The sequence below is a fragment of the Salmo trutta genome, chromosome 9 (genome assembly GCF_901001165.1).
Source record: "Salmo trutta chromosome 9, fSalTru1.1, whole genome shotgun sequence".
Lineage (NCBI taxonomy): Eukaryota > Metazoa > Chordata > Actinopteri > Salmoniformes > Salmonidae > Salmo > Salmo trutta.
Genome location: NC_042965.1, coordinates 15613649 through 15640108, shown reverse-complemented (window position 1 = coordinate 15640108; position 26460 = coordinate 15613649). Strand labels below are relative to the sequence as shown.

Sequence of the window (26460 nt, the reverse complement as noted above, 5' to 3'; positions counted from 1 at the left end):
TATTCATTAATTCAATGGTCTTGGAGTCAGTCTTTGTCAACATGAATATTAACATCACCCAACACCAATGATTTTGTCATAGTTCTCAAGGACAATAGACAAAAGCTCTTACACTACTTCACCTCCCTCTTTTGTCCTGTCCCTCCATCGTCTTTCTCTTCTGGACCCGTCATTCCCTATATCTCTCCCTCTTTAGTGCCCTTTCTCTCACTCGTGAATATACAGTGTTCTTGTCATGCCTGTTGCTTGACCCTCTCAATCACCAATTTCTTTGTCACGTGAGGCTGAATGACACAGTTACTGTAGCTGCGTAACACTTATAACCAGTTCAGGAAGCATGTGATGTGGCCTTTTTAGTATCATGGCCCGGAGAAGATGGCTGACGTTTTACATGCTCCTGACCGAATGTGGTTTGTTTTTTTTTTCTCGTTTTTTTGTTGCGTCGTTTGTAAATGATTTATTTAATTTTTTTAACTTATTCTGTGCATAATGTTGCTGCCTCCGTCTCTTATGACCGAAAATAACTTCTGGACATCAGAACAGCGATTACTCGCCACGAACTGGCAGAAGCTTTTTTTTTTCTTTAACGAGCCCGATGTAAAGGATATTACTGCTTTCCCGGGAACAGGCCCAAATCCCTGTCATTTGCGTGAAGAGAAGACAGAGATAAAGAGGACGGAGGCCAGGCTGCCTTCTGAGAATTCGTTGGCGATCGAATAAACCCCCACTGCCTTCCGTTCTACTAGCTAACATGCAATCATTGGAAAATGAAATCGACGACCTACGAGGAAGATAAAACTACCAAAGGAACAGTAACAACTGTAATAGTTTTCATGTGTATTTTTCGTAGCTGTCAACATACCACCAACGACCGATGCTGGCACTAAGACTGCACTCAATGAGCTGTATACCGCCATAAGCAAACAGGAAAACGTTCATCCAGAGGCCGCGCTCCTAGTGGCCGGGGACTTTAATGCAGGGAAACCTATATCCGTTTTACCAAATTTATATCAACATGTTAAATGTGCAACCAGAGGGGAAAAAAACTATAGACCACCTTTACTTCACACACGGACACGCGTATAAAGCTTGCCCTCACCCTCCATTTGGCAAATCTGACCATAATTCTATCCTCCTGATTCCTGCTTACAAGCAAAAATTAAAGCAGGAAGCATCAGTGACTCGGTCAATAAAAAAAAGTGGTCAGATGAAGCAGATGCTAAGCTACAGGGCTGTTTTGCTAGCACAGACTGGAATATGTTCCGGAATTCTTCCGATGGCATTGAGGAGTACACCACATCAGTCATTGGCTTCATCAATAAGTGCATCAATGACGTCGTCCCCACAGTGACTGTATGTACATACCCCAACCAGAAGTCATGGATTACAGGCAACATTCGCACTGAGCTAAAGGCTAGAGCTGCCACTTTCAAGGAGCGGGACTCTAACCCGGAAGCTTATAAGAAATCCTGCTATGCCTTCCGACGAACCATCAAACAGGCAAAGCATCAATACAGGACTAAGATCGAATCGTACTACACCGGCTCCGATGCTCGTCAGATGTGGCAGGACTTGCAAACCATTACAGACTACAGAGGGAAGCATAGCCGAGAGCTGCCCAGAGACATATTGCTACCAGACGAGCTAAACTACTTCTATGCTCGCTTCGAGGCAAATCACACTGAAACATGCATGCATGAAACATGCATGAGAGCACCAGCTGTTCCGGACGACTGTTATCACGCTCTCTGCAGCCAATGTGAGTAAGACCTTTAAACAGGTCAACATTCACAAGGCTGCAGGGCCAGAACGTGTCAGCGCATGCTCGCAGTACCAACTGGCAAGTGTCTTCACTGACATTTTCAACCTGTCCGAGTCTGTAATACCATTTTTTTTAAGCAGACCACCATAGTCCCTGTGACCAAGAACACTAAGGTAACGTGCCTAAATGACTACGGACCTGTAGCATTCACGTCTGTAGCCATGAAGTGCTTTGTAAGGAAGGCTGGTCATGGCTCACATCAACACCATTATCCCAGAAACCCTAGACCCACTCCAATTTGCATACCGCCCTAACAGATCCACAGATGATGCAGTCTCTGTTGCACTCCACACTGCCCTTTCCCACCTGAACAAAAGGAACAACTATGTGAGAATTCTCTTCATTGACTACAGCTCAGTGTTCAACACCATAGTGCCCTCAAAGCTTATTACTAAGCTAAGGACCCTGGGACTAAGCACCTCCCTCTGCAACTGCATCCTGGTCTTCCTGACGGGCCGCCCCAGGTGGTAAGGGTAGGTAACAACACATCTGCCACGCTGATCCTCAACACAGGGACTCCTCAGGGGTGTGTGCTCAGTCCCCTCCTGTACTCCCTGTTCACTCATGACTGCACGGTCAGGCACGACTCCAACACCATCATTTAAGTTTGCCGATGACACAACAGTGGTAGGCCTGATCACCGACAACGGCGAGACAGCCTATAGGGAGGAGGTCAGACACCTGACCGTGTGGTGCCAGGACAACAACCTCTCCCTCAACGTGATCAAGACAAAGGAGATGATTGTGGACTACAGGAAAAGTAGGACCGAGCACGCCCCCATTCTCATTGACGGAGCTGTAGTGGAGCAGGTTGAGACCTTCAAGTTTCTTGGTGTCCACATCACCAACAAACTAACATGTCCAAGACAGTCATGAAGATGGCACGACACAACCTATTCCCCCTCAGGAGACGTTGGTCCTGCGTTGGTCCTGAGATTCTCAAAATATTCTACAGCTGCACCATCAAGAGCATCCTGACTGGGTGCATCACTACCTGGTATGGCAACTGCTCGGCCTCTGACCGCAAGGCACTACAGAGGGTAGTGCGTATGGCCCAGTACATCACTGGCCATCCAGGACCTCTATACCAGGCAGTGTCAGAGGAAGGCCCTAAAAATTGTCAGACTCCAGCCACCCTAGTCATAGACTGTTCTCTCTGCTATCGCACGGCAAGCGGTACCGGAGCGCCAAGTCTAGGTCCAAGAGGCTTGTAAACAGCTTCTACCCCCAAACCATAAGTCTCCTGAACATCTATTCAAATGCCTACCCAGACTATTTCAATTGCCCCCCCCCCCCACCCTTTCTATGCTGCTGCTACTCTCTGTTATCATCTATGCATAGTCACTTTAATAACTCTACCTACATGTACATATTATCTCAATTACCTCAACTAATCGGTGACCCCGCACATTGACTCTGTACCGGTACCCCCTGTATATAGTCTCGCTATTGTTATTTTACTGCTGCTCTTTAATTACTGTTCCTTTTATTTATTTTTCGTATTCATTTTTTTAAAAACTGCATTGTTGGTTAAGGGCTCGTAAGTAAGCATTTCACTGTAAGGTCTACACCCCTTGTATTCTGCGCATGTGACTAATACAACTTGATTTGATTTTGATGTGTGATCCAGACAGATACAGTGCCTTCAGAAAGTATTCACACCCCTTGACTTTTTCCACATTTTGTTACAGCCCAAGTTTAAAGTTGATTAAATTTAGATTTTGTGACACTGGCCTAGACACAATAGCCCATAATGTCAGTGGAATAATGTTTTTATTTAAAAAAACATTTTTTACAAATTGCTAAAATGTCTTATCCCTTAGAGCATGGTGAAGTTATTCATTTTGCTTTGGATGGTGTATCAATACATCCAGTCACTACAAAGTTACAGGCGTCCTTCCGAACTCAGTTGCCGGGGAGGATGGAAACCGCTAAAGGATTTTACTTTGAGGCCAATTGGGACTTTAAACATATTTCAAAAGATGCATCCTGTTTGCAATAAGACACTAAAGTAAAGCTGCAAAAAATGTGGCAAAGAAATGAACTTTGTCCTGAATCCAAATCGTTATGTTTGGGACAAATCCAACACATCACTGAGTACAACTCTTCATATTTTCAAGCATGGTGGTGGCTGCATCATGTTATGTGTATGCTTGCCATCAGCAAGACTAGGGAGTTTTTTTTAGGATACAAATAAATGGAATAAAGCTAAGCACAGGCAAAATCTTAGAAGAAAACCTGTTCAATCTGGTTTCCAACAATCACTGGGAGACATTCACCTTTCAGCAGGACAATAACCTAAAACACAAGGCCAAATATACAATCCAGATGGGCAAAGCTCTTAGAGACTTACCCAGAAAGACTCAGTTGTAATCCCTGCCTAAGGTGATTCTAACAAGTATTGACTCAGGGGTGTGAATACTCATGGGATATATTTCTGTATTTCATTTTCAAAAAACATGTTTTCACTTTATCATTATAGGGTAATGTGTGTAGATGAGTTAGAAGAATTCTGAATTCGGGCTGTAACACAACAAAATGTGCATTAAGTCAAGGGGTATGAATACCTTCTGAAGTCAGTGTAGATACACACACACACACACACACACACACACACACACACACACACACACACACACACACACACAGAGTAAAGAGACTCTAGCTCTGCCACTTGCACAACCGTTGAGTTTGAACTCTGCACAGTGGTTAGAGATGTCACTTCCTCTCTACCCCAGTCACCCTCATTCCTCTCTCCCTCCCCTCTGAAAGGCATGCTGAGGATGAAAGGGGGAGAGATGTCAGCCACAGGGTCCCTGCTGTGAGTGTTCCACAGGACAAGCAGAGCTGGCTTGTGAATAACAGGGCTAGTCATCACACTGAGTACAGTACAGGGGCAGTGTTTATCTGTAAGGTCAGCCCAGGCCTGGATAAGCACTGACTGCTCACCCTAGGCGTGCAGCATCGCTCTCTTCCCCTCCTCCTCCCTGACCTCAAACTTCCTCTAAATCTCATGACCTCTTACACACTTAACACAACACGATTGTTGCGCTTGTGTCACCACCGTTGCCTCTGTGCACTGTGTTTATCACAGCCTCCTGTATTTGGAAAGCTCTGCTTGGGTGTACACTAACAGCCTACTCACTCCAAGACATTTTGTCTGTTTGTCTGATTGTGTGTGTGTGTGTGTGTGTGTGTTTACACGTGTGTGCGGGTGCGTGTTTGTGTCAGAACACCGAGAAGCAAATGCGTCAGCTGGCGGTCATCCCTCCCATGCTATTTGACGCCGAGCAGCAACGCATCAAGTTCATCAACATGAACGGCCTGATGGACGACCCCATGAAGGTGTACAAGGACCGGCAGGTCATGAACATGTGGAGCGAGCAGGAGAAGGACACCTTCCGTGAGAAGTAAGTCACTCACTCAGACGTAGAAATACACTACATAGAATGGCAGAGCTATGTGCTGTGCAGTAGTAGACAAAGCATCGTTTTGTGTTTCTGAGAGCAGTGAGAAGTGGCATGCATGGTGGTTTGGTCAGGCTGAGATTTGGAATAGAAATGTCTGTGACCTATCCAAAGGTCCGGGAGTTGTTGAGGAAGTGAATCTTCCCTCTCTGAGAAATGAGAGGATATATCAACCAGCCAAACGTAAACCACAGATGGAGATCAGAGACTGTGAATGCTGCCCCGGTGCAGAGAGAGAGAGAGATGTGGATGTGATGCCTGCTGCTGCGGACTGCACAGTGAAGTGTCTTACCCTCTCAGCCTCAACCCTCAGTAAGAGAGAGTTGGGAGAGATGGAAGCAATGCTCAGTACTGGCTATGTTTTCCTATTGGGATATAAAGTAATGTCAGGTAGGATGCACTGATAGAAGTCTGGTGAAGGAGCTGTAGGTTAGTGTGGATGAGAGCATGCTTTAGATGAATAATAGAGAGTGAAATATCTCTGGAGAGATGGATGTGTGACTGAAGTCATCGCTGATGGGAGCCTCTTCTCCCATCAGGCAAACTACACATACGTCATTCTCCACAATTTACCTGCATATCAAAAGGCAGAGTGCCTTTAGATAATTCATTTGATATAAAGTGTTAAATATGCATCTATGTCTGCTTTGTGCTCACAGGTTCATCCAGCACCCAAAAAACTTTGGGCTGATTGCTTCTTTCCTGGAGAGAAAGGTAGATTTGGGAAGATCCTTCCCCCCTCACTCCATGCACAGTGGTAGACCCCAAGTTCTGACACCTGAGTAGTCTTGTATTGTCATCCTGCTTGTGAGATGAGGTCCTAGTAATGTTATTTTGTTTCAGACGGTGGCAGAGAGTGTCCTCTTCTACTACCTGACCAAAAAGAACGAGAACTACAAGAACATTGTGCGCAGGAACTATCGGCGCCGTGGCAGGAGCCAGGTACTGTACCTAGAACCTTACGGAAACTAACCAAACCACTTCAGGCATTCTCAAGGTGAAAGACGGTTGTCAGTTGAGCGGCGCTGCGGTCTAAGGTGGCGCTGCGGTCTAAGGTGGCGCTGCGGTCTAAGGTGGCGCTGCGGTCTAAGGTGGCGCTGCGGTCTAAGGTGGCGCTGCGGTCTAAGGTGGCGCTGCGGTCTAAGGTGGCGCTGCGGTCTAAGGTGGCGCTGCGGTCTAAGGTGGCGCTGCGGTCTAAGGTGGCGCTGCGGTCTAAGGTGGCGCTGCGGTCCGGTCTAAGGTGGCGCTGCGGTCTAAGGTGGCGCTGCGGTCTAAGGTGGCGCTGCGGTCTAAGGTGGCGCTGCGGTCTAAGGTGGCGCTGCGGTCTAAGGTGGCGCTGCGGTCTAAGGTGGCGCTGCGGTCTAAGGTGGCGCTGCGGTCTAAGGTGGCGCTGCGGTCTAAGGTGGCGCTGCGGTCTAAGGTGGCGACGCCTCACTCCATTGTGCATGGAGTGAGACATCACTACAGACCCGGGTTCTATCCCAGTCTGTGTCCCAACCGGTCGTGACTGGGAGTCCCATAGGGCGGCGCACAATTGGCCGAATGTCGTCCGGGTTATGGGAGGGTTTGGCCGGGGGGGCTTTACCTGGCTCATTGAGCTCTAGCGACTCCTTGTGGTGGGCCAAGCGCCTGCAGGCTCACGGTCGTCAGTTGAACAGTGTTTCCTCCGACACATTGATTCGGCTGGCTTCCGGGTTAAGCGGGCGGGCGTTAAAGAGCGTGGTTTGGCGGGTCGTGTTTCGGAGGACGTATGACTCTACCTTCGCCTCTCCCGAACCCGTTGGGGAGTTGCAGCGATGAGACAAGATCATAATTGGATCGCAATTGGATATTCCAAAATTGGTGACAAAAAGAGAAAATCTAAGAATAGTGGGTTGAGTACCACTTGCATGGAGAGGTAAAACAGCCATGGGGCTCTGTGAGTAGTGGGATCAGTAGAGGATAGGTCGCCATGCAAGCAGCACACCAATTACTCATGCTACACCCACACACACACACATTCATGCTACACACACATCACAACTGCTGCTACCAGACTCTCATTATACTAATCAGTTCATACACTTGCCCCCTATCCCCATATTCCCCAATACAAGTGTAAATGTTGGACTATAAATGGTGCCTTCCTGTATTATACTTATGCTAAAATGTTTATTCTATTCTACTGAGCCATTTACTTTATGTTCATATGCTTTTCTTTTATTATTTCTTATTGTTGTTGCATTGTCGAAGGAACCTGCAAGTAAGCATTTAGTTGGATGATGTATACCATGTGGATTCCGTACATACGACTAATAAAACTTGAAATTGAATGTGACACCTGCCGTTTTGCCCCCCCCCCCCCTCGTGTCAGCACTAATGTGTCTATCGACGTTAGTTTTTTTTAACAGGTTGTTTCCATTGCTAATGATCGCCCAGCTATCACTTAGGCCCAGATCAGGTGTTAGGCAGTTAAACTCCAGCGGCGCTGCAGTGTGTGGGTGCAGTGTGGTGGGCACTAATGAAACGGTCCATTAATTAGCCAGTGACCTTTCCTGTGGGCATCAGCCGGTTGGCAGTGTCTCTACCTAATCTCTCCCAGAGACACCTCAGATTATTACCTAGCTAGCCGACGCTCAGCTCAGTGCACAAACACCACGGGCTCGGGGCTAACGCTAATAACACAGGGAGAGAAAGAGGAGTGTGTGAGAGGGGAGAGAGGGAGTCAGCGAGTGAGAGATTTGTAGAAGGGGTGGGGGAAGGGAGAGCAGAGAAATGTCTCCACAGGGTCACAACAGATAACGTTAGTGAGTACAAGAGGGAAGGGAGCACACAACAATATGTACTAGTAACAACACAAAAGCTAATGAACGCCCCGCCTTATTGAGTCTGTTCTCTTCTGTTGTAAAGCAGACCATAGATAGCAGGCTGCCTGGGTCTGACTCATGTAAGACTCCTGTAAATGGCTGTGTTTTTGTTTTTCGATCTGTTTTTGGTGCATGACACTGGGCTAAGAGAGAACAAATGGAGATCGTGATAGTGTATGGAGATGATTAGACTGCTGTTTATAGTCTCCAGGTCCCAAGTGGAGGAGGGAGACAAAACTCTAACCATGTTTATCCACTAGTGGGTCACTCAGTGCTGTTATTGAGTTATGGCTTTTTATTTGTTGTTTTTTTGCGTTGAGTTCATCTTTGAGAGAGAGGAAACATTAAATCTGGTGACATGGTTTAAATAGAGTTATGCTATCTCTGTGAGAATGGTCCATTTTGATGTAGCCTGCTCTCCGTCTTTTTGTGTTTCCTTGTCCAGAGCTGGATGTAATGCCTCTGTTATTAGAGTAGACATGAGAGGGATTGAATAGGCTTTAGCTAGACATCCATTTACTTACAGTGCTTTCATTAAACCATTAACACACAGCACACCTCCCATATACTTAGGGAACTGTGCTTTCCAATGCATCAATAAGTGTAGTTACCACCAGTTATACCAGTGTTAGTAGCCAGACTTTGGCAGTCTGCAGCATTTCTTTCATGATATGAACCCTCACCCTGAGCCCAGACAGGAAGTGGAAGAGGAAGTGGTTGTGGGCGCCAGATGAAGGCATATGCGCTGTTTTTGTGGTGTCTGTACTGGCATGCATGGCAGAATGACCTCAACACTACTACATGGCTCATGTATGTGTTTGTGTGTTTCTATATAGGTTCTTATACATGTTTTACATGTGCTTATATATCTGTAAGTCACCAGGGATCATGTTTGTGACAAGTGTGTTGTCTTGTATTCCACCCCAACAGCATAGCCAGCAGCAGCAGCAACAACTGCAGGTGAACCGCAGCAGCCAGGAGGACAAGGAGGAGAAGGAGAAGGAGAAAGAGAAAGAGAAGGAAGGAGAGAGGGATGAGGAGAAGACTGAGGGAGAAGACAAGGAGGATGTAATGAAGTGAGTCTGCTTGCATTCTGTCTCGCTCTAAATTTAGGGGTGTCAAACGTATTTTTCCCTGGGGGCGCATTCGGTCTTCAACGAGGTCCGAAGGGCTGCACAGAAAATGTGTTATATTTACTTGCTGTCGAAATTAGCAGAAAATAGTTCTCCGTCCATCGTTTTTAACATTTTCGGTGCTCCCTGATTGTGAAGCTTTCATTCCGGTGACTATTAGCGAGCTGCACACAGTCAAGAAACTGTATAAATGTAGGGCCATTATAATTTCTACACAGTTTAGATGTGGTTTTAGTCCTTTTAAAGTATGTTCAGTTCACCCCCCCCGACCCTGCACTAAATCACGTCTGAATTGGTCCAGGTCTGTTCATTGGAAATCGAGTGGGAGTTAGATTTGGCTGCCCTGACTAGATCTGGAAAGGTAATCATCAGATGGAGCTTTTTTCAACCCTGACTAGTTACTCCTCCACCTTCAGCCAGAATTTCCATCCAGTGAAAAATCTGTATTTTCCCCCTTTTAAAAAACTGCTGTTTTCCTGTTTTTCTTCTCTCACTCCCAAGAGGCTACTAAAAGTCACATTTGTAAGATTCCTTACTTATTTTCTTTTAAAAGTGGCATGGTTGAAACACCATTACCGTACTGTCTGTTGCTACAATAATCCAGCTAGTCTCCTGAGCTTGGAGTGTGCTGTGCGTGACACTGCCCTGGCATCTCCGTGGGCGCGGTGCCAGTGTGAAGGAGAGGATGGGGGAATCAGTGGATGCTTCTGAACACTGCAATCTGTGTGAGCAGAGCAGCGGAACATGGAGAGCTCACTCACCGCAGTGTGTTGTTGTCCTCATGTTGACTCACATGTTTCACAAGGAAGAACAGTGAAGGATGGAATTCTATAATCATGTCCAATCTTCTAGCGTAGCTAAGCCCCCAGCTCTCTGAATGGAGAGGTGGTTGGATAGGTTGTTGTTCAGTGCTACTGACTGACAGAACATTGAACAGGTGTTTCCCTGCCTGACTGAGTGTTGTTGATCATGATTAAGCATCTGCAGTGCTTCCAGTACCTGGGCTGAGGAGTCCCTGACTCCCACAACACCCTGGTTGGCACAGCTGGCACTTCTATATTTAGTGGGCCAGGCAGCAGAGCAGGTTGCCTCTAGAAGATAAATGATGCCGGACCAGGGGAAGATGAATTGAAAAACACTGGCTACAAAATCACTGGCCTGTCATGACGCTGACAGGATATATTGCCTTGCTTGCGAAACTTAAAACGACGCTCTCCTGAGCCTCGAGGTGTGTGTGTGTGTGTGTGTGTGTGTGTGTGTGTGTGTGTGTGTGTGTGTGTGTGTGTGTGTGTGTGTGTGTGTGTGTGTGTGTGTGTGTGTGTGTTTTACCCAGACAAACCTCTGCACTTTTTATCAGGTTTTAAGTTAACAAACTCAACAGTACACATGTGCAGTGCAGGCCAGGCAGTGAGGAAGAGGAGGGTGATGAAGGTGGTTTGACTGACTGACACTCTTCCCCCCTGCAGGGACGACACCTCCGGCGAGGACGGGGAGGACAAAGAGCCCACGGTGGCTTTCAAGGGTCGACGCACGGCCAACAGCCAGGGTCGCCGCAAGGGCCGCGTCACCCGCTCCATGACCAGCGAGGTGGAGGAGACCGCCACGCCACCGCTCAGCAGCGAACTAGGTACGTCTCACTCTACTACTATAGTCTACACTGCTGCCTGATGTCTTTAACACACACTGCTGTTTTCACCTGACAAGAGTTTCATCACTATGCTGATATTAGCTACACACATAAACCGAAAGAGCCAGGATCTCTCTGAGAAACATTTCATGGCTGTGTTTGTGGCCTGATTTGGAGGTGTTTTAATGAAATATATGGCCAGGATACTGCTGAAGCACGTCTGTTTAGTAGGTCCACCTGATTTAATTGAAACTGAGCATATAATCACACAGAGTGTGGATGGTTTGATACCTGCTGGCGCTAGAACAGCCCTCCCATCATCCTACATTCTGTCAGTCAGTTCAGTCTGCTCTCATTGCTGTGTGCTTATGTCCCTTGTCATATCCCACACCACAAGGGTGCACTGTGGCTCTTTCTCCAAACTCTTTTAAACACACAGACCTTGGCCAGGAATAGAATATAATACAACTTTATTGTCCATCCAGGATGGACATTTTTTCTTTGGCATCACATATGAATACATTCTCACATCACACACATTTAAATCAGTCACTCCATCATACTGCATTCACTAAAAACATAGGACATTGATGTTAAACATTCACTCACAACTGACTGCTGCCCCAACTTCACTGGATAGAAAAATACATATACCAATACAATTTACATTGCATTTAGTAGTCCACAAGGAGTTAATGAATGTTTGAAATGCCTTGGCCAGGGGCATTCTGAAGCGCCGGCCAGAGGGAAGCCTCTCAAGCTGAGGGTGTAGGTGCTGGTAGGGGTCGTCAACAACAGTCAGTGCCTTCCTTTTGGTTGCCTTGTGGAACAGACCAATTACTTTGCTGGCTGTGTTTACTATTCTGGTTAGTTTGTTAGAAGCTGCCATTTTAAGATTATTTCTTGCTTAAACAGGAGATATAATGCCAGTAAATGGATCCGTGTGTAAAGAAATTACATGTACTTATTCTGCCTGTGTTGCTCTCTGGTTCATTACATAATGATTTGGATCCAGACATTCCTAAGGCTGATAATGGGTGGTAAAATAATACTTCATGACAAAATACCCAGTAAGTCAGCAATACTCCTGCCTCAGTTTTTATTCCCTCTACAGTTAGCACACACACACACACACACACACACACACACACACACACACACACACACACACACACACACACACTGTAGCTGCAGGCGATCCGAGTGTTGATGTTTCAGCACTTTAGTTGGCTGTTGCTTCTGCTGTGGGTTAGTCCCAGGGAATCCCCAGGTGGTCTGAGCCAGCCAGAGGGGCTCTGTTCTGATCAGCAGCTCGGGTCACTCTCATTTCCTCACTGTTACTGGGCTTGTTCCCCTTCCCCACCTCGCCTGCTGTTACTGTGCCCTTCACAGCCTCACTGAGAGGACACAACAGCACTGGAACTGCAGCTCTTCTCTGTTCTTCGCTCGTTCTCATCTTTCCAGTCTCTTCGACTCTGCCAGGGTACGGCTGGCCTCTACTGTAGACAGAGAGAACAGCCTCTTATGTCTATAATCATTAACTGACGTTCTCCTGGGCTTCCTGCTTCCTACCTCTTAAACAAACAACCTCTGTTGACCGGCTGAACCGTGCTGCACCAGCAAGGAGCAAAGGCAACCCTGCCCCCCTAGCTTTTCTCTCTTCGCTTTCTTTTCCCTCTCGCTCTCTGCCTTGCTTTCTGTCACTCTCTCTCTCTCTCTCTCTCTGTCTGTTGGATCCTCCCCTCCCCTCCCCCCCTGCCCACTCCGCGCTCTAACCTGGGGCTTCTGCTTTTTCCCTTTCAGCCAATCTGGAGATGAATGAGAGCTCTCGCTGGACTGAAGAGGAGATGGAAACCGCCAAAAAAGGTACAAATCAACCAAGAAACATATTACCTCTGTGTGAAATAGAACCCGGCAGCGCCATTCATTCAAAAGATCTTCCTCATCAAAGACAAAACCACCCGTAGGCTTGGCGGTGTTTTTTTTGTGTGTTTTTTTTAAAGTGGTGACAAATGCATGTGCCTGGGACTTCCTGTGAGATAGGCTAGGCTGCAGCCACGTGCTGCTGGGTCCTGTCTGTCTGCAGCGCTGTGTAGGGCTCCACTCTGCTGCTCTGCTGTCTGACTCAGGGCCGTGTATGACGCTTGCTGTAAAAGTGCCACCCTCGGGTCCCTAGCTAGAACAGCTTCAGCTGCAGGAGCCGGCTAACTCTTTTTATAACGGCCTGATTGTCTGACTGAAGATACAACCTGGCCTCGCCTGGGTGGGAGGGGGTTTCCCCACTGTAGGCCCTGCAGACCAAAGACGGCCGTGGGTTTTGCCTGTTTGTTTGCTGTAGCGCAGTTGGTGTTATGTTGCATGCGCTGCTCACAGCTCAGTCTACAGCTCAGTCAATGATTTGACTGACCTTTCCCTTTCTTCCAGTGACCCCGTTCTGGAGAGGGATTTCCTTCTGGTGTATTACACAGGATTTGTTGATCTTTCCAATTTTTCAAATGTTTGGGATTTTCTCAGAGTATTTTAAGCCTATTAGTGACTTTGTATATGTCTGGTGAATATTTTCACTGTGCTTGTGTTATGCGTTTTTGAGATCGTTGCTTGAAATGCTATGATCAGCCACTGTACTTGTTACTATATTGGAGCCATAATAAGATATAAATGAGTGCTCTTGTCTATTTCATGTTTGGGTGTGAAAATGATTGCTTGTAACCTCCGGTACCGTTTGCATATCTGACGACATGTGGTTTCTCCATGAGCCTTAGTTCTTGTTTTGTGGCCGTGTTTAGATGAAGTGGCAAAGATTCTCTATGATTTTCAGTTCTGTTAATGACTCGAACCTGTCTTCTAATCTTGCAGAACAGTAGCCTATCTGTTGTGTAATACGGATTTTAATCAAGAAGTTCCTCTGATACCATGAATGTACAACTGAAGGCAGAAGTCTGTTACAGCAGATACTGTCTGTCTGTCTGTCTGTCTGTCTGTCTGTCTGTCTGTCTGTCTGTCTGTCTGTCTGTCTGTCTGTCTGTCTGTCTGTCTGTCTGTCTGTCTGTCTGTCTGTCTGTCTGTCTGTCTGTCTGTCTGTCTGTCTGTCTGTCTGTCTGTCTGTCTGTCTGTCTGTGTCGTACTGGGTGTTATTTCTCCTGCTGCAGACTCGGTCTCGGGGGGCTGTTGTGATGACTGGCGCTGGCCCTTGGAACATGGCCCTGCGTAGTAATCCTGGTTAATGTCTTCAACTCCATTCTCTCGCAGTGGGATTAGTGGACCTCTCCATCCCAGGGGATTAGTCCTGCAGCCCGGTGGGAGCTGGGCTTCTATGAAGAGATTATATAACCACAACCACAGGGCCCCCATCTGAGGGGGGCGGGGATATTTTACCTCCCCGCCATTTCTCATCTGCCAGTAACCATGAGTGATACCCATGCCTGCCAAAAGGGCTTCCCCCTCCATGGCTCCTCATATGTAGGCTAGCCCAGTAGCCCACCCACCCCCAGCCCTGCTCCCCTAACCCTGGCCTGAGTAGTCTGCCAGCCCGGCTGTCAAGATACACACACCACTTCCATGAGCTTGACCTGTATATGTATTAAAGAGGCTTACACCTCCTCATGCTAATGTGTTTATCCCATCTTGCTAAAAAGATAAAGGCATTTATAGCGCCTGTCAGGCGATCAACATTTCGCCATGGCCGCACTCTGATGGATTACCACGGTCTTCTCTGGTCATAAAGCCTGGCATCTTTAACAAGGGATGGCAGAGCTTTTGAAAGCCTCTGTCTCGTGTCTTTCTTCTCTGTATCCCTGTGTGCTTGTGTGGGGTGTGTGTGTGTGTGTGTAGTTAAGGTAGGCTTATGGGGAACAGGAGTGCTGAGCGATAAGACCTGTGTGTGTGTGTGTGTGCTCCTTGGCTAGCGTTTATGTAAGTGCTCTAATCTGGCGGGCTTTGCTTGGGCACAGTGAGGCAGCCAGGCAGCTGGGTAATCGTCTCTCCCTCCCTCCCTCCCACCGCCTGCTGTAGTGTACAGTACTGTACAGGTCCATTTAAAGGAGCAGCAGGTAGAGCTGGCTCTCTGCTCTGTTCTGCTCTCTCTGATGTGTTCTGCTGTGCTCTGGGCTGGATCAGTCTACAGGATTCTCATCCCTCTCTCCATCTCATTCTTTCACTCTTTCACTCTCTCGTTTTTCCATCTTTCTTTCTCTCTTCTCTCTCTCTTCTCTTTCTTTTTCACTCTCCTTCCTTCTTTTTCTCTTTCTCTCTCTCTCTCCCTCTTTCTCCTCTCCTCTGGGCTCCCAGTCAGTGTATGCTGAGATGGGAGGAGATGGCAAAGGCCCTAATTGGCAGTAGCTGTGGAAGAAGCGTCTTTTTTTAAATTTATTTCTGCTCTCTCGGTGTTGTTCTAGACTGGAGAGGGGTCACATTCAAGATGAAAAGCAGGTCAGTCAGTAAAAATGTGAAACCCTTTATGCTTTCTCATGGTATCAACATCAACTCTCTCTCTCTCTCTCTCCTCCATTGTCCTAGCTCAACTCCCCTGCTCTCTCTCGCACACTGCCTTTCTCTCTTCTCTGTTTACCCTCGGACTAGCTGTGTGTATGTGTTAGTGAGGGAGAGAGAGGCTGAGTGAATGTGTACCAGTGCATGCATTTGTGTGTTTATGTGGATGTCTGTGTGTGCAGCTCTGCCTGCTAGCCGAGTGAGTGGGAGGGGGGAGGGTGAGAGGGGTAAACGGGGAGAGATAGAGGAGAGATCAGATGAGGAGAGAGAGAGGCTGAGCACGTAGCACCACCCCACAGTCCCACTTTCCTCGGAAAGTCCTCCCAGACGGCAGCCATTGGGGAAAGACACGGCTGAGAGCAATGGACTAGCCCTGACAGAGAAAGAGCGTGTGGGGGGGACAAAGGGCGATCCACGAAAAAGCGAGGGAGAGGCGACGAGCGGAGTATGTCAACCTGACACCGGCTCCAGTTTCAGGCCAGCAGGAGGAGGGGTGTGGAGGCGGAGCTGGAACCTAGCTGTTTTCTTTCTCTGCCCCTCCGGAGTGGAATCACCAGGAAGCTCCAGCCTGCCTCCCACCCTGTCTGTCTGCCTGCCTGCCTGCCTGCCTTCGCGGAGATCAGACGGCCGATAGCGTGATACAGACCAGGGACACAAGGGACGGCTGGAGTGACAGGCACGTGAGAATGGGGACACTCACTCCCCGGCCCAGCTAGGTGTTGATTGGGCCGTAGGCGGGAGGAGCTTATGGAAATGGATGGTCATGATTGGTTGAGGGAGTTTGCCACCTGATGTATTTGAGCAGCAGCTTCATTATTGGGATACTGCTTCCTCTTATGTGTTGTCCACCAGCCGGGGACCTGAGGCTAATGGATCTAGAGCTGCTTGGATTGTTCCTGTGCTCTGGTTAAACTGAATGGACCGGATCTGTGAGATGGAGTCGTAACAAAGTGACCCTTGACTTTCAGTGAATGAATTGCAGTGTCATTGCTTCAGGTTCACTAGGTAGAGCAAAGTGTCTGTGTGTGTGTGGTGTGACACGTAGCAGGGTGTCTGGCTGGACTTGTATGCTCTGGGCTGTAAAAGGAGAAGGCTGTAAAAGCTTAATAGATGTTAATCACGTGTTCCCCTCTCTCGGAACAAGCCCGGCCGAGCGGCTCTGTCCCTTTCTCTCTCTCGCATCTCTCCTGCTTTGCCTTCCATGCCTGTAATGAATATTTCAAATGAAATACCCAGTTTATTTTTTAACACTTGCCGGATTGTCCATGCACAAAGGCCCTGAGAGGGAATATGACAGGCAAGACTTGGACTGAGGCCGTGCTTGCGTGTATATGGGTAATCTCATGGAAGCAGTAACTTTGTGGTAACATGCTCTCACCTCTTTCTACTTTCTATTCCATGAAGTGTTATTGTTCCTCATATTCCTGGAGGGTATTGTAATCTGTATTTGATACACTTGTGGTTTAGATGCTATATCTAATCTGTAGTAAACTTTAGTTAAATATGGATATGAGCTGCAGGCTGGTGTTTTCTAAAGGCTCGTCTTATCGTGTGGTTGTTGTCAGATTGTTGTCCCACTGCATCCGTTTAGAGGCAATATCTTGGAACCTATAAACCCATGTCCATTGTCGTCCCAGGAGGTTGTTGGGTCCATGTTCACTGATAACGGAGCGCAACCTGGCCCGTGAGTCTGTCCTCATGCCAGAAGCTGTCAGGCTGGCACAGGAAAGGAGTGGGCGGTGTAAGCTCCTTACAGTGTCTGCTGTTAATGAGCTGACCTTAGCTTACTGGAGACTCTGGAGAAACACTGAAACACACACATTGGGCTTGTTCAACATTGGAGCTTCCATTGCAGGAGACTGCCGACTGACTAATCTACAAATCACCTTGCATCATAAATAACTACTTTATTAATATTTATCAGTCAGTCACAATCGACCCACAATGCATCACAGATGCAGTCAACTCGAACACACTCTTTCTCTCTCTCTTTTTCTTGCTCAGTCTCTCTCTCTGTCTCTCTCTGTCTGTGTATCACACGCGCACACACACACACCAGCAGCAGGAGTGGTGTGTCCCATGACAGGTTGATCTATCCCAGGCAGCTCTGGGCCCAGCAGGGCTTCCAGACTCTTGTGTAAGATGCTATCATGTGGTTGACTGGGTAAAGGACCAGTCTTTCCTAGAACTGGGTGACTTCAAAGTTTCACATAATGTGACAGAGCATGACCCCAGCCGTGGTGACAATTAGTGATGTCATTAGTTAGATTTGACAGGACAGGTTCAGCTAAGAACAGCACATTGCACTGAGCCACACTGCTGAGTAGTAGAAGTGGTGTCTGTCTGTTCATGTTGGATTGAACGGACAGATGTTTATTGACAGATGGGCATTCTTCATGTAGTTATTAATTGGATGTAAATGATTATTCTATGTAACGAAAGTCTTGGGTGTTCTGCCTGTGCTGTGGTCTAATCCCCGTCCATGTTAATTCCAGGTCTTCTCCAGTATGGTAGGAATTGGTCGGCCATCGCCAAGATGGTGGGCTCCAAAACTGTGTCACAGTGCAAGAACTTCTACTTCAACTACAAGAAAAGGCAGAAACTGGATGAGATTCTGCAGCAGCATAAAATGAAATCGGTAATGTCTTGTCTTTCATGCTAAAACACGTAAATCAGGGAATGGCAACATTTTGAAGGCCCTCGGGTTAATTCCCTCCAAAAAATACAATTACATTTTTATTTTATTTTTGGGGAACTCAGTCGGGGTGATTCTGTGAGTTAGAATAGTAAAATACACCAAGTACAATTTAGAAATGTGGTTGTGCATCAGCGGTTTTTATCTTATGTCAGTCACTGATAGTCAGTCAATTAGCCCATGTCAGCTAAATTATTTTAGATTGCTAAGTTAGTTTAGCGGCCAGCTATCTAGACTTGTTATCATGGTCAAATTATTGGGAAAGGACTCGTAGTTAAGCATTCAGAATTGCACAAAATGAACTCTAAATCATATATATTTTTAGATCTCCACTGTCAAGAGGGGGGCCACTAAAATGTTTTGCTCATAGTGTGTGTTTGGGGGGGTGCAGACCCGCGAGCAACTGCAGCCCCCGTTCTGATTTTTGTTTGTGGCCCCCCCACCCCCATCAGAGTTGCTCATCCCTAAGTTAAATGATCAACTTGAAAGAGAACCTATAGTCTGAGCTAAGTAATGCACCAACCAAGCCGGCCATTTCTCTAAGTGCCAGACAGCAGTAGGCACATTTACCTCGTGGTTATCAGTGTGTTGTTCCCAGCCTGCGATATTTAGTGTGTGTTGGTTTTCACCCAGGAGAGAGAGCGTAAGGCGCGGCGTAAAGGCAAAGCTCTACAAAGTGAAGAGGCCAGCGCCCCGTCTGCTGCTGAGGAAGAGGAGATGGAGGGTTCCGGGGCCAGCGGCAACGAGGAGGAAGCTCCCGAGGATGGAGAAGGTAGGAACAACACACACACACACACACACTACAATAATCAATGTCAGAGAGCACAGGGACCCCATTGTCAATATACCAACAGTTTATAAGCACTGTCACAATACTCAAACTCGCAATCACTCATTCACATGGACTGATCAGAAAGCAGCCATGTACACTTTAAGACTAGTTTATGAAACCATTTTCAATCAATTTGAAGGTAATATCTTTGTGGTGATGGCAGTGTTTCTTGATTTAGAAATCTCTGGAGTGCTGAAGGGAGAATCAATGAAGTTGCAATATGGACTTTTAACAGCATCACAAGAATGTCTGTGTTGAACATGGAGTTGGATGTGAGAATAGAAAGACAGAGTGACCACGTGGGCGTATGGGAATGAGAAACATATAGCTAAGACATTAGATCAATTATTGAAGTAGTTGTTTACTCTGTAGCAAACATTTACAGAAGCGGTCATCTACCTAGCAAAATCTGAGTTTTTTTTGTAAATTCTAGGATTTTCTTTTGGACCCTGGCTGATTGCTCATATTTCTGGTCAACTCATTTAAATACCCTGTTGATAATGGACCGTCAACTCATTTTAGACCAAATTCACAAGACTGTTTACTGTTATGTCTCGTCATTCTAGTAACCATGGAGAACGTTATCAGACCCTGGGAATAATGTACAGTAGTAGTTTGTTGGTACACAATCACCAATAGTCTGTTACCATAATAGAGCTGGGAAGCCCCAGGGGATTTCCTTCATCACAATTGGGTTTTGAGTTCTCCCTCATTGTACAGTGAAACCTGATTAGGTGTAAAAGTGGCACTTTATAAATCTGGTTTCAGAGAAAGAAGGGGCACAAGAGAGGTGGAGATAGAGGGAAAGAGGATATAACATGATTTACTGTAGCCAGGCAGCCCAAATAATATATCTGGTATACCCTTTGTCTCTCACGTGCTCACTCTCCTCTCTCTCCTGTACCAGGTGGGGCTAACAACAGCTCGGACACAGAGAGCCTGCCCTCTCCGCGTTCCTCTGAGGACAGCAAGGCTAAAGAGGAGGCTGGCGGTAGGGCCAAGGCTGGCTCCAAACCTGGGGACAAGGAGGCCTCAGGCTCCCACATGGTCCAGGGAGGAGATGAAAAGCCCCCAGGAGATGGGGACAAGGCCATCAAGCAGGAGGTGAAGACTGAAGCAGGGGAGGGTAGCAAGGAGCTGCCCAGTGAATCCACAGACAGCGACAGAAAGCCCCCCACTGCAGAGGCAGAGGAGAGCAAGAGCTCCTCCAAGAGCTCCAAGAGGGACCACGAGCCCAAGACGGGCTCCCATGCAGACAGTGACTCTAGCGCCACCTGCAGCGCTGACGAGGTGGAGGAGTCGGAGAACACCGAGAAGAACAGGTAGGGGCTTAGGGCTGGGTTGAAGGGTTGCAAGTGGGTCTTTAGGGCTGGGTGGAGGGGTTGCAAGTGGGTCTTTAGGGCTGGGTGGAGGGGTTGCAAGTGGGTCTTTAGGGCTGGGTGGAAGGGTTGCAAGTGGGTCTTTAGGGCTGGGTGGAGGGGTTGCAAGTGGGTCTTTAGGGCTGGGTGGAAGGGTTGCAAGTGGGTCTTTAGGGCTGGGTGGAGGGGTTGCAGGTGGGGGCTTAAAGCTGGGTGGAGGGGTTGCAAGTGGGTCTTTAGGGCTGGGTGGAGGGGTTGCAGGTGGGAGCTTAGGGCTGGGTGGAGGGGTTATAGGTGGGGACTCGGGGCTGGGTGGAGGGGGTTCCAGGTGGGGGCGCAGGGCTGGGTGGGGGGGTTCCAGGTGGGGGCGCGGAGCTGGGTGGACGGGTTGCAGGTGGGGCTCGGGGCTGGGTGGAGGGGTTGCAGGTGGGGGCTTGGGGCTGGTTGTAGGGGTTGCAGGTGGGGGCTTGGGGCTGGTTGTAGGGGTTGCAGGTGGAGGGCTCAGGGCTGGGTGGAGGGGGTTGAAGGTGGGGGCTCAGGGTTGGGTGGAGGGGGTTGAAGGTGGGGGCTCAGGGTTGGGTGGAGGGGGTTGAAGGTGGGGGCTCAGGGATGGGTGGAGGGGTTGCAGGTGGGGGATCGGGGCTGGGTGGAGGGGTTGCAGGTGAGGGGCTGGGTGGAGGGGTTGCAGGTGAGGGGCCCGGGGCTGGGTGGAGGGGTTGCAGGTGAGGGGCTGGGTGGAGGGGGTTGAAGGTGGGGGCTCAGGGATGGGTGGAGGGGTTGCAGGTGGGGGATCGGGGCTGGGTGGAGGGGTTGCAGGTGGGGGATCGGGGCTGGGTGGAGGGGTTGCAGGTGAGAGGCCCCGGGGCTGGGTGGAGGGGTTGCAGGTGAGGGGCTGGGTGGAGGGGTTGCAGGTGAGGGTTTCGGGGCTGGGTGGAGGGGTTGCAGGTGAGGGGCTGGGTGGAGGGGTTGCAGGTGAGGGGTTCGGGGCTGGGTGGAGGGGTTGCAGGTGAGGGGCCCGGGGCTGGGTGGAGGGGTTGCAGGTGAAGGGCTCGGGGCTGGGTGGAGGGGGTTGCAGGTGGGGTCTTAGGGCTGGGTGAAGGAGTTGCAGGCAATTTGTGGCAATACTCTACAACTATCATCAACCATAAACTCCTAAGGCCTTTGTGGGTGTGTGCATATGTACTAGAGCTAGGTGATATGGACAGAATTCCCTGTCCTGCTAAATAAACTGATCTATAACGATAAATAGAACGCAAAGTTTTTAACGAAGTGCGCCACAGTTACTTTTTTATGTACTGAACAAAAATATAAACGCACCATGCAACAATTTCAAAGATTTCACTGAGTTGCAGTTCATTTAAGGAAATCAGTCAATAGAAATAAATTCATTAAATCAAATAATTTTATTTGTCACATAGACGTGTTTAGCAGAAGTTATTGCGGGTGTAGCAAAATGCTTGTGTTTCTAGCTCCAACAATGCAGTAATATCTAACAATACACACATTCTAAAGTAAAGGAATGGAATTAACAATATATACATATTTTGGACGAGCAATGTCAGAGCGGCATAGAATACAGTATATACATATGAGATGAGTAATGCAAAATATGTTAACACTATTAAAGTGGCCAGTGATTTCAAGTCTATGTATATAAGGCAGCAGCCTCGAATGTGCTAGTAATGGTTATTTAACAGTATGATGTCCTTGAGATCAAAGCTGTTTTTCAGTCTCTCGGTCCCAGCTTTGATGCACCTGTACTGACCTCGCCTTCTGGATGATAGCAGGGTGAACAGGCAGTTGCTCGGGTGGTTGTTGTCCTTGATGATCTTTTTGGCCTTCCTGTGACATCGGGTGCTGTAGGTGTCCTGGAGGGCAGGTACCTTGCCCGCGGTGATGCGTTGGGCAGACCGCACCACCCTCAGGAGAGCCCTACGGTTGCGGGCCGTGCAGTTGCCGTACCAGGCGGTGACACAGCCCCACAGGATGCTCTCGATGGTGCATCATGTAAAAGTTTTAGGTGCCAAGCCAAATTTCTTCAGCCTCCTGAGGTTGATGAGGCGCTGTTGCACCTTTTTCACCACACTGTATGTGTGGGTGGACCATTTCAGTTTGTCAGTGATGTGTACACCGAGGACCTTTAAGGGGGGGTGCTCCCTCTGCTGTTTCCTGACGTGCACAATCATCCCCTTTTGTTGACGTTGAGTGAGAGGTTATTTTCCTGGCACCACACTCCCAGGTCCCTCACCTCCTCCTGGTAGGCTGTCTTCTCATTGTTGGTAATCAGGCCTACAACTGTTGTCATCTGCAAGCTTGATGATTGAGTTGGAGTTGTGCGTGGCCACGTAGTCATGGGTGAACAGGGAGTACAGGAAGGGGCTGAGCACGCATCCTTGTGGGGCGAAGTAGAGGTGTTGTTTCCTACCTTCACCACCTGGGGGGCGGCCCGTCAGTAAGTCCAGGACCCAGTTGCACAGGGCGGGGCTCAGACCCAGGGCCTCGATCTTAATGATGAGCTTGGAGGGTACTATGGTGTTGAATGCTGAGCTATAGTCAATTAACAGCATTCTTACATAGGTATTCATCTTGTCCAGATGGGTTAGGGCAGTGCGATTGCGATTGCGTCGTCTGTGGGTCTATTGGGGCGGTAAGCAAATTGAAGTGGGTCTAGGGTGTCAGGTAAGGTAGAGGTGATATGAGCCTTGACTAGTCTCTCAAAGCAGTTCATGATGACAGAAGTGAGTGCTACGGGGTGATAGTAATTTTGTTTATTAGACCCTGATCGATGGATTTTCACAAGACTGGGAATACAGATATGCATCTGCTGGTCACAGATACCTTAAAAACAAGGTAAGGGTTTGGATCAGAAAACCAGTCAATGTCTGGTGTGACCACCATTTGCCTCACACATCTCCTTCACGTATTCATCAGGCTGTTGATTGTGGCCTGTGAAATGTTGTCCCACTCCTCTTCAATGGCTGTGGAAAGTTGCTGGATTTTGGCGGGAACTGGAATATGCTGTCGTACACGTCGATCCAGAGCATCACAAACATGCTTAATGGGTGACATGTCTGGTGAGTTTGCAGGCCATGGAAGAACTGGAACATTTTCAGCTTTGTTTCACAACATTAAATTCTCTGGAAACAGCTCTGGTTGACATTACTGCAGTCAACATGCCAATTGCACACTCTCTCAAAACTTGAAACATCTGTGGCGTTGTGTGACAAAACTGCACATTTTAGAGTGCCATTTTGTCCCCAGCACAAGGTTCACCTGTGTAATGATCATGCAATTTAATCAGCTTCTTGATATGCCACATCTGTCGGGTAGATGGATTATCTTGGCAAAGGACAAATGCTCACTAACAGGGATGTGAACAAATTTGTGCACAACATTTGAGAGAAGTAAGCTTTTTGTGCATGTGTAGCATTTCTGTCATCTTTTATTTCAGCTCATGAAAAATGGGAACAACACTTTGCATGTTGCGTTTATATTTTTGTTCAGTGTATTACCCTTAAAACTACTACTACTGCTTTGAATGCTGTAGCTCAATTGTCCTGTTAGCAATCACCTATATTAACAGATTTTTTTAGGCAACTTATTATCATTATCAGTAAAATGTCCTCTAAATGGCCGGTTGGGTTGGTGTTGATAATTTTCGGTTTATGGTCCAAGTTCTAAAATGTTGGTGTGTGCGTGCCTTCAGACACAGTGCGTGTGTGTGTGTGTGTGTCAAAGATGTGGGCTGACAGAAGTGGGGATTCGTCCTGCAGTGTTTGCAGAGTATTTGTTCAGTTTTTTCCATGACAGCAGACTGCATGTATTGGCAGAGCCTAGGGGAACGTTGCCCTCTGTGCCAAAGCAAACAATGGGAGGGAGTGTGTGTGTGTGCGCCCCAGTTTCTCTCATTGTGTGTGTGAGTGGGTGTTCATGTGTGTGTTCCGGAGTATCTGTGTGTGTATCTGCGAGTAGGGGATGGGTGGTTGGGCTTGTGGGATGGAAAAGCAGTCAGACCCTCTGCTCTCTTTGTGTTTTCATAGTGCGAGGTTCTGCTCAGGGTCAATCCGTGTTTATGGGAAAAGTAAATAAGAGAAGCCCGGCTATGGCCATATTAAGGAATGTGTGGTCCATCCATTGGCAGGCTACTGAATGAGAAATTGTGTTCTAGTTACCTCCCTCATTCTTTTTCTCTCGATCTCTCTCGCGCGGGCTCTGGCTCTCGATCTCGCTCGCGCGGGCTCTGGCGCTCGATCTCTCTCGCGCGGGCTCTGGCTCGCGCTCTCATTCTCTCGCTCTCATTCTCTCTCTCTCATTCTCTCTCTCTCATTCTCTCTCTCTCATTCTCGCTCTCTCATTCTCTCTCTCTCTCATTCTCTCTCTCGCATTCTCTCTCTCTCATTCTCTCGCTCTCTCATTCTCTCTCTCTCTCATTCTCTCGCTCTCATTCTCTCGCTCTCATTCTCTCGCTCTCATTCTCTCGCTCTCATTCTCTCTCTCTCATTCTCTCTCTCTCTCATTCTCTCTCTCTCTCATTCTCTCTCTCGCATTCTCTCTCTCGCATTCTCTCTCTCGCATTCTCTCTCTCGCGCTCTGCTGTCTTTCTCCCTCTCTTTCCTCCCTCCTCCCCTTTGCTCCCCCTCTCGTTCCTTCCTCTTCATTCCCTCCCTTTTTATTTTTCTCTCCAGGATGACGTCCCCAAACCGTCCCAGCCTTCTAAACTATGCTCATGATGGGGTCATCTCCTCCCCCCTGCAGAAGCCCATGGACCTGAAGCAGCTCAAACAGAGGGCTGCGGCCATCCCCCCTATTGTGAGTCTTACCACTTGACCCCTCGTCTCTTTACACACTGTCGCCAGGCTCTGCAACCTGTATCTTAGTCTTCTCCATCCTTGGAGAGCATATGAGAGCCAGCCTGGTATACAGTCACTTATCTAAGGATTTATAAGTCCAGTCTGGTATACAGTCACATATACAGTTGAAGTCGGAAGTTTACATACACCTTAGCCAAATACATTTAAACTCAGTTTTTAGCAATTCCTGACATTTAATTCCTGTAAAAATTCCCTGTCTTAGGTCAGTTAGGATCACCACTTTTTTTTAAGAATGTGAAATGTCAGAATAATAGTAGAGAGAATGATTTATGTCAGCTTTTATTTCTTTCATCACATTCCCAGTGGGTCAGAAGTTTACATACACTCAATTAGTATTTGGTAGCATTGCCTTTAAATTGTTTCACTTGGGTCAAATGTTTCGGGTAGCCTTCCACAAGCTTCCCAAAATAAGTTGGGGGAATTTTGGCCCATTCCTCCTGACAGAGCTGGTGTAACTGAGTCAGGTTTGTAGGCCTCCTCGCTTGCACATGCTTTTTATGTTTTGCCCACAAATTGTCTATAGGATTGAGGTCAGGGCTTTGTGATGGCCGCTCCAATACCTTGACTTTGTTGTCCTTAAGCCATTTTGTCACAGCTTTGGAAGTATGCTTGGGGTCATTGTCCATTTGGAAGACCCATTTGCGACCAAGCTTTAACTTCCTGACTGATGTCTTGATGTTGCTTCAATATATCCACATCATTTTTCTCCCTCATGATGCCATCTATTTTGTGAAGTGCACCAGTCCCTCCTGCAACAAAGCACCCCCATAACATGATGCAGCCGTGCTTGACGGTTGGGATGGTGTTCTTCGGCTTGCAAGCCTCCCCCTTTTTCCTCCAAACATAACGATGGTCATTATGGTCAAACGGTTCTATTTTTGTTTCATCAGACCAGAGGACATTTCTCCAAAAAGTATGACCTTTGTCCCCATGTGCAGTTGCAAACCGTAGTCTGGCTTTTTTTATGGCAGTTTTGGAGCAGTGGCTTCTTCCTTGCTGAGCGGCCTTTCAGGTTATGTCGATATAGGACTCGTTTTACTGTGGATATAGATACTTTTGTACCTGTTTCCTCCAGCGTCTTCATGAGGTCCTTTGCTGTTGTTCTGGGATTGATTTGCACTTTTCGCACCAAAGTACGTTCATCTCTAGGAGACAGAACGCGTCTCCTTCCTGAGCGGTATGACGGCTGCGTGGTTTCCAAGCTGTTTAAAGGCACAGTCAACTTAGTGTATGTAAACTTCTGACCCACTGGAATTGTGATACAGTGAATTATAAGTGAAATAATCTGTCTGTAAACAATTGTTGGAAAAATGACTTGTCA

The 26460-nt window shown here is 47.8% G+C and overlaps 1 protein-coding gene and 1 long non-coding RNA gene across 17 annotated transcripts in view; one reads left to right on the top strand and one right to left on the bottom strand.

Annotated features, from left to right (window-relative positions):
• LOC115200028 (nuclear receptor corepressor 2) overlaps window positions 1–26460 on the top strand; it is a 151983-nt gene that overhangs the window by 86756 nt on the left and 38767 nt on the right. For 13 of the 16 annotated variants that reach the window (XR_003879465.1, XR_003879464.1, XM_029762695.1 and 10 more), the window contains exons 12-21: window positions 5054–5232; window positions 5949–6003; window positions 6133–6231; window positions 9066–9211; window positions 10735–10895; window positions 12699–12761; window positions 17879–18021; window positions 18712–18850; window positions 19818–20232; window positions 24954–25077. Coding sequence is in view for 14 of the 16 variants with exons in the window: in XM_029762695.1 (XP_029618555.1) it covers window positions 5054–5232; window positions 5949–6003; window positions 6133–6231; window positions 9066–9211; window positions 10735–10895; window positions 12699–12761; window positions 17879–18021; window positions 18712–18850; window positions 19818–20232; window positions 24954–25077 (1524 nt within the window). In the remaining 2 variants the exon portion in view is untranslated. The remainder of the gene's footprint in view (window positions 1–5053; window positions 5233–5948; window positions 6004–6132; window positions 6232–9065; window positions 9212–10734; window positions 10896–12698; window positions 12762–17878; window positions 18022–18711; window positions 18851–19817; window positions 20233–24953; window positions 25078–26460) is intronic. The other 3 variants (XM_029762689.1, XM_029762688.1, XM_029762683.1) reach the window with 2 other exon arrangements.
• LOC115200034 (uncharacterized) lies at window positions 11349–12914 on the bottom strand. The gene is made up of 2 exons (XR_003879470.1): window positions 12789–12914; window positions 11349–12394 (listed from the first exon to the last, which is right to left on the bottom strand). It is a non-coding gene; the product is annotated as an uncharacterized LOC115200034 (long non-coding RNA).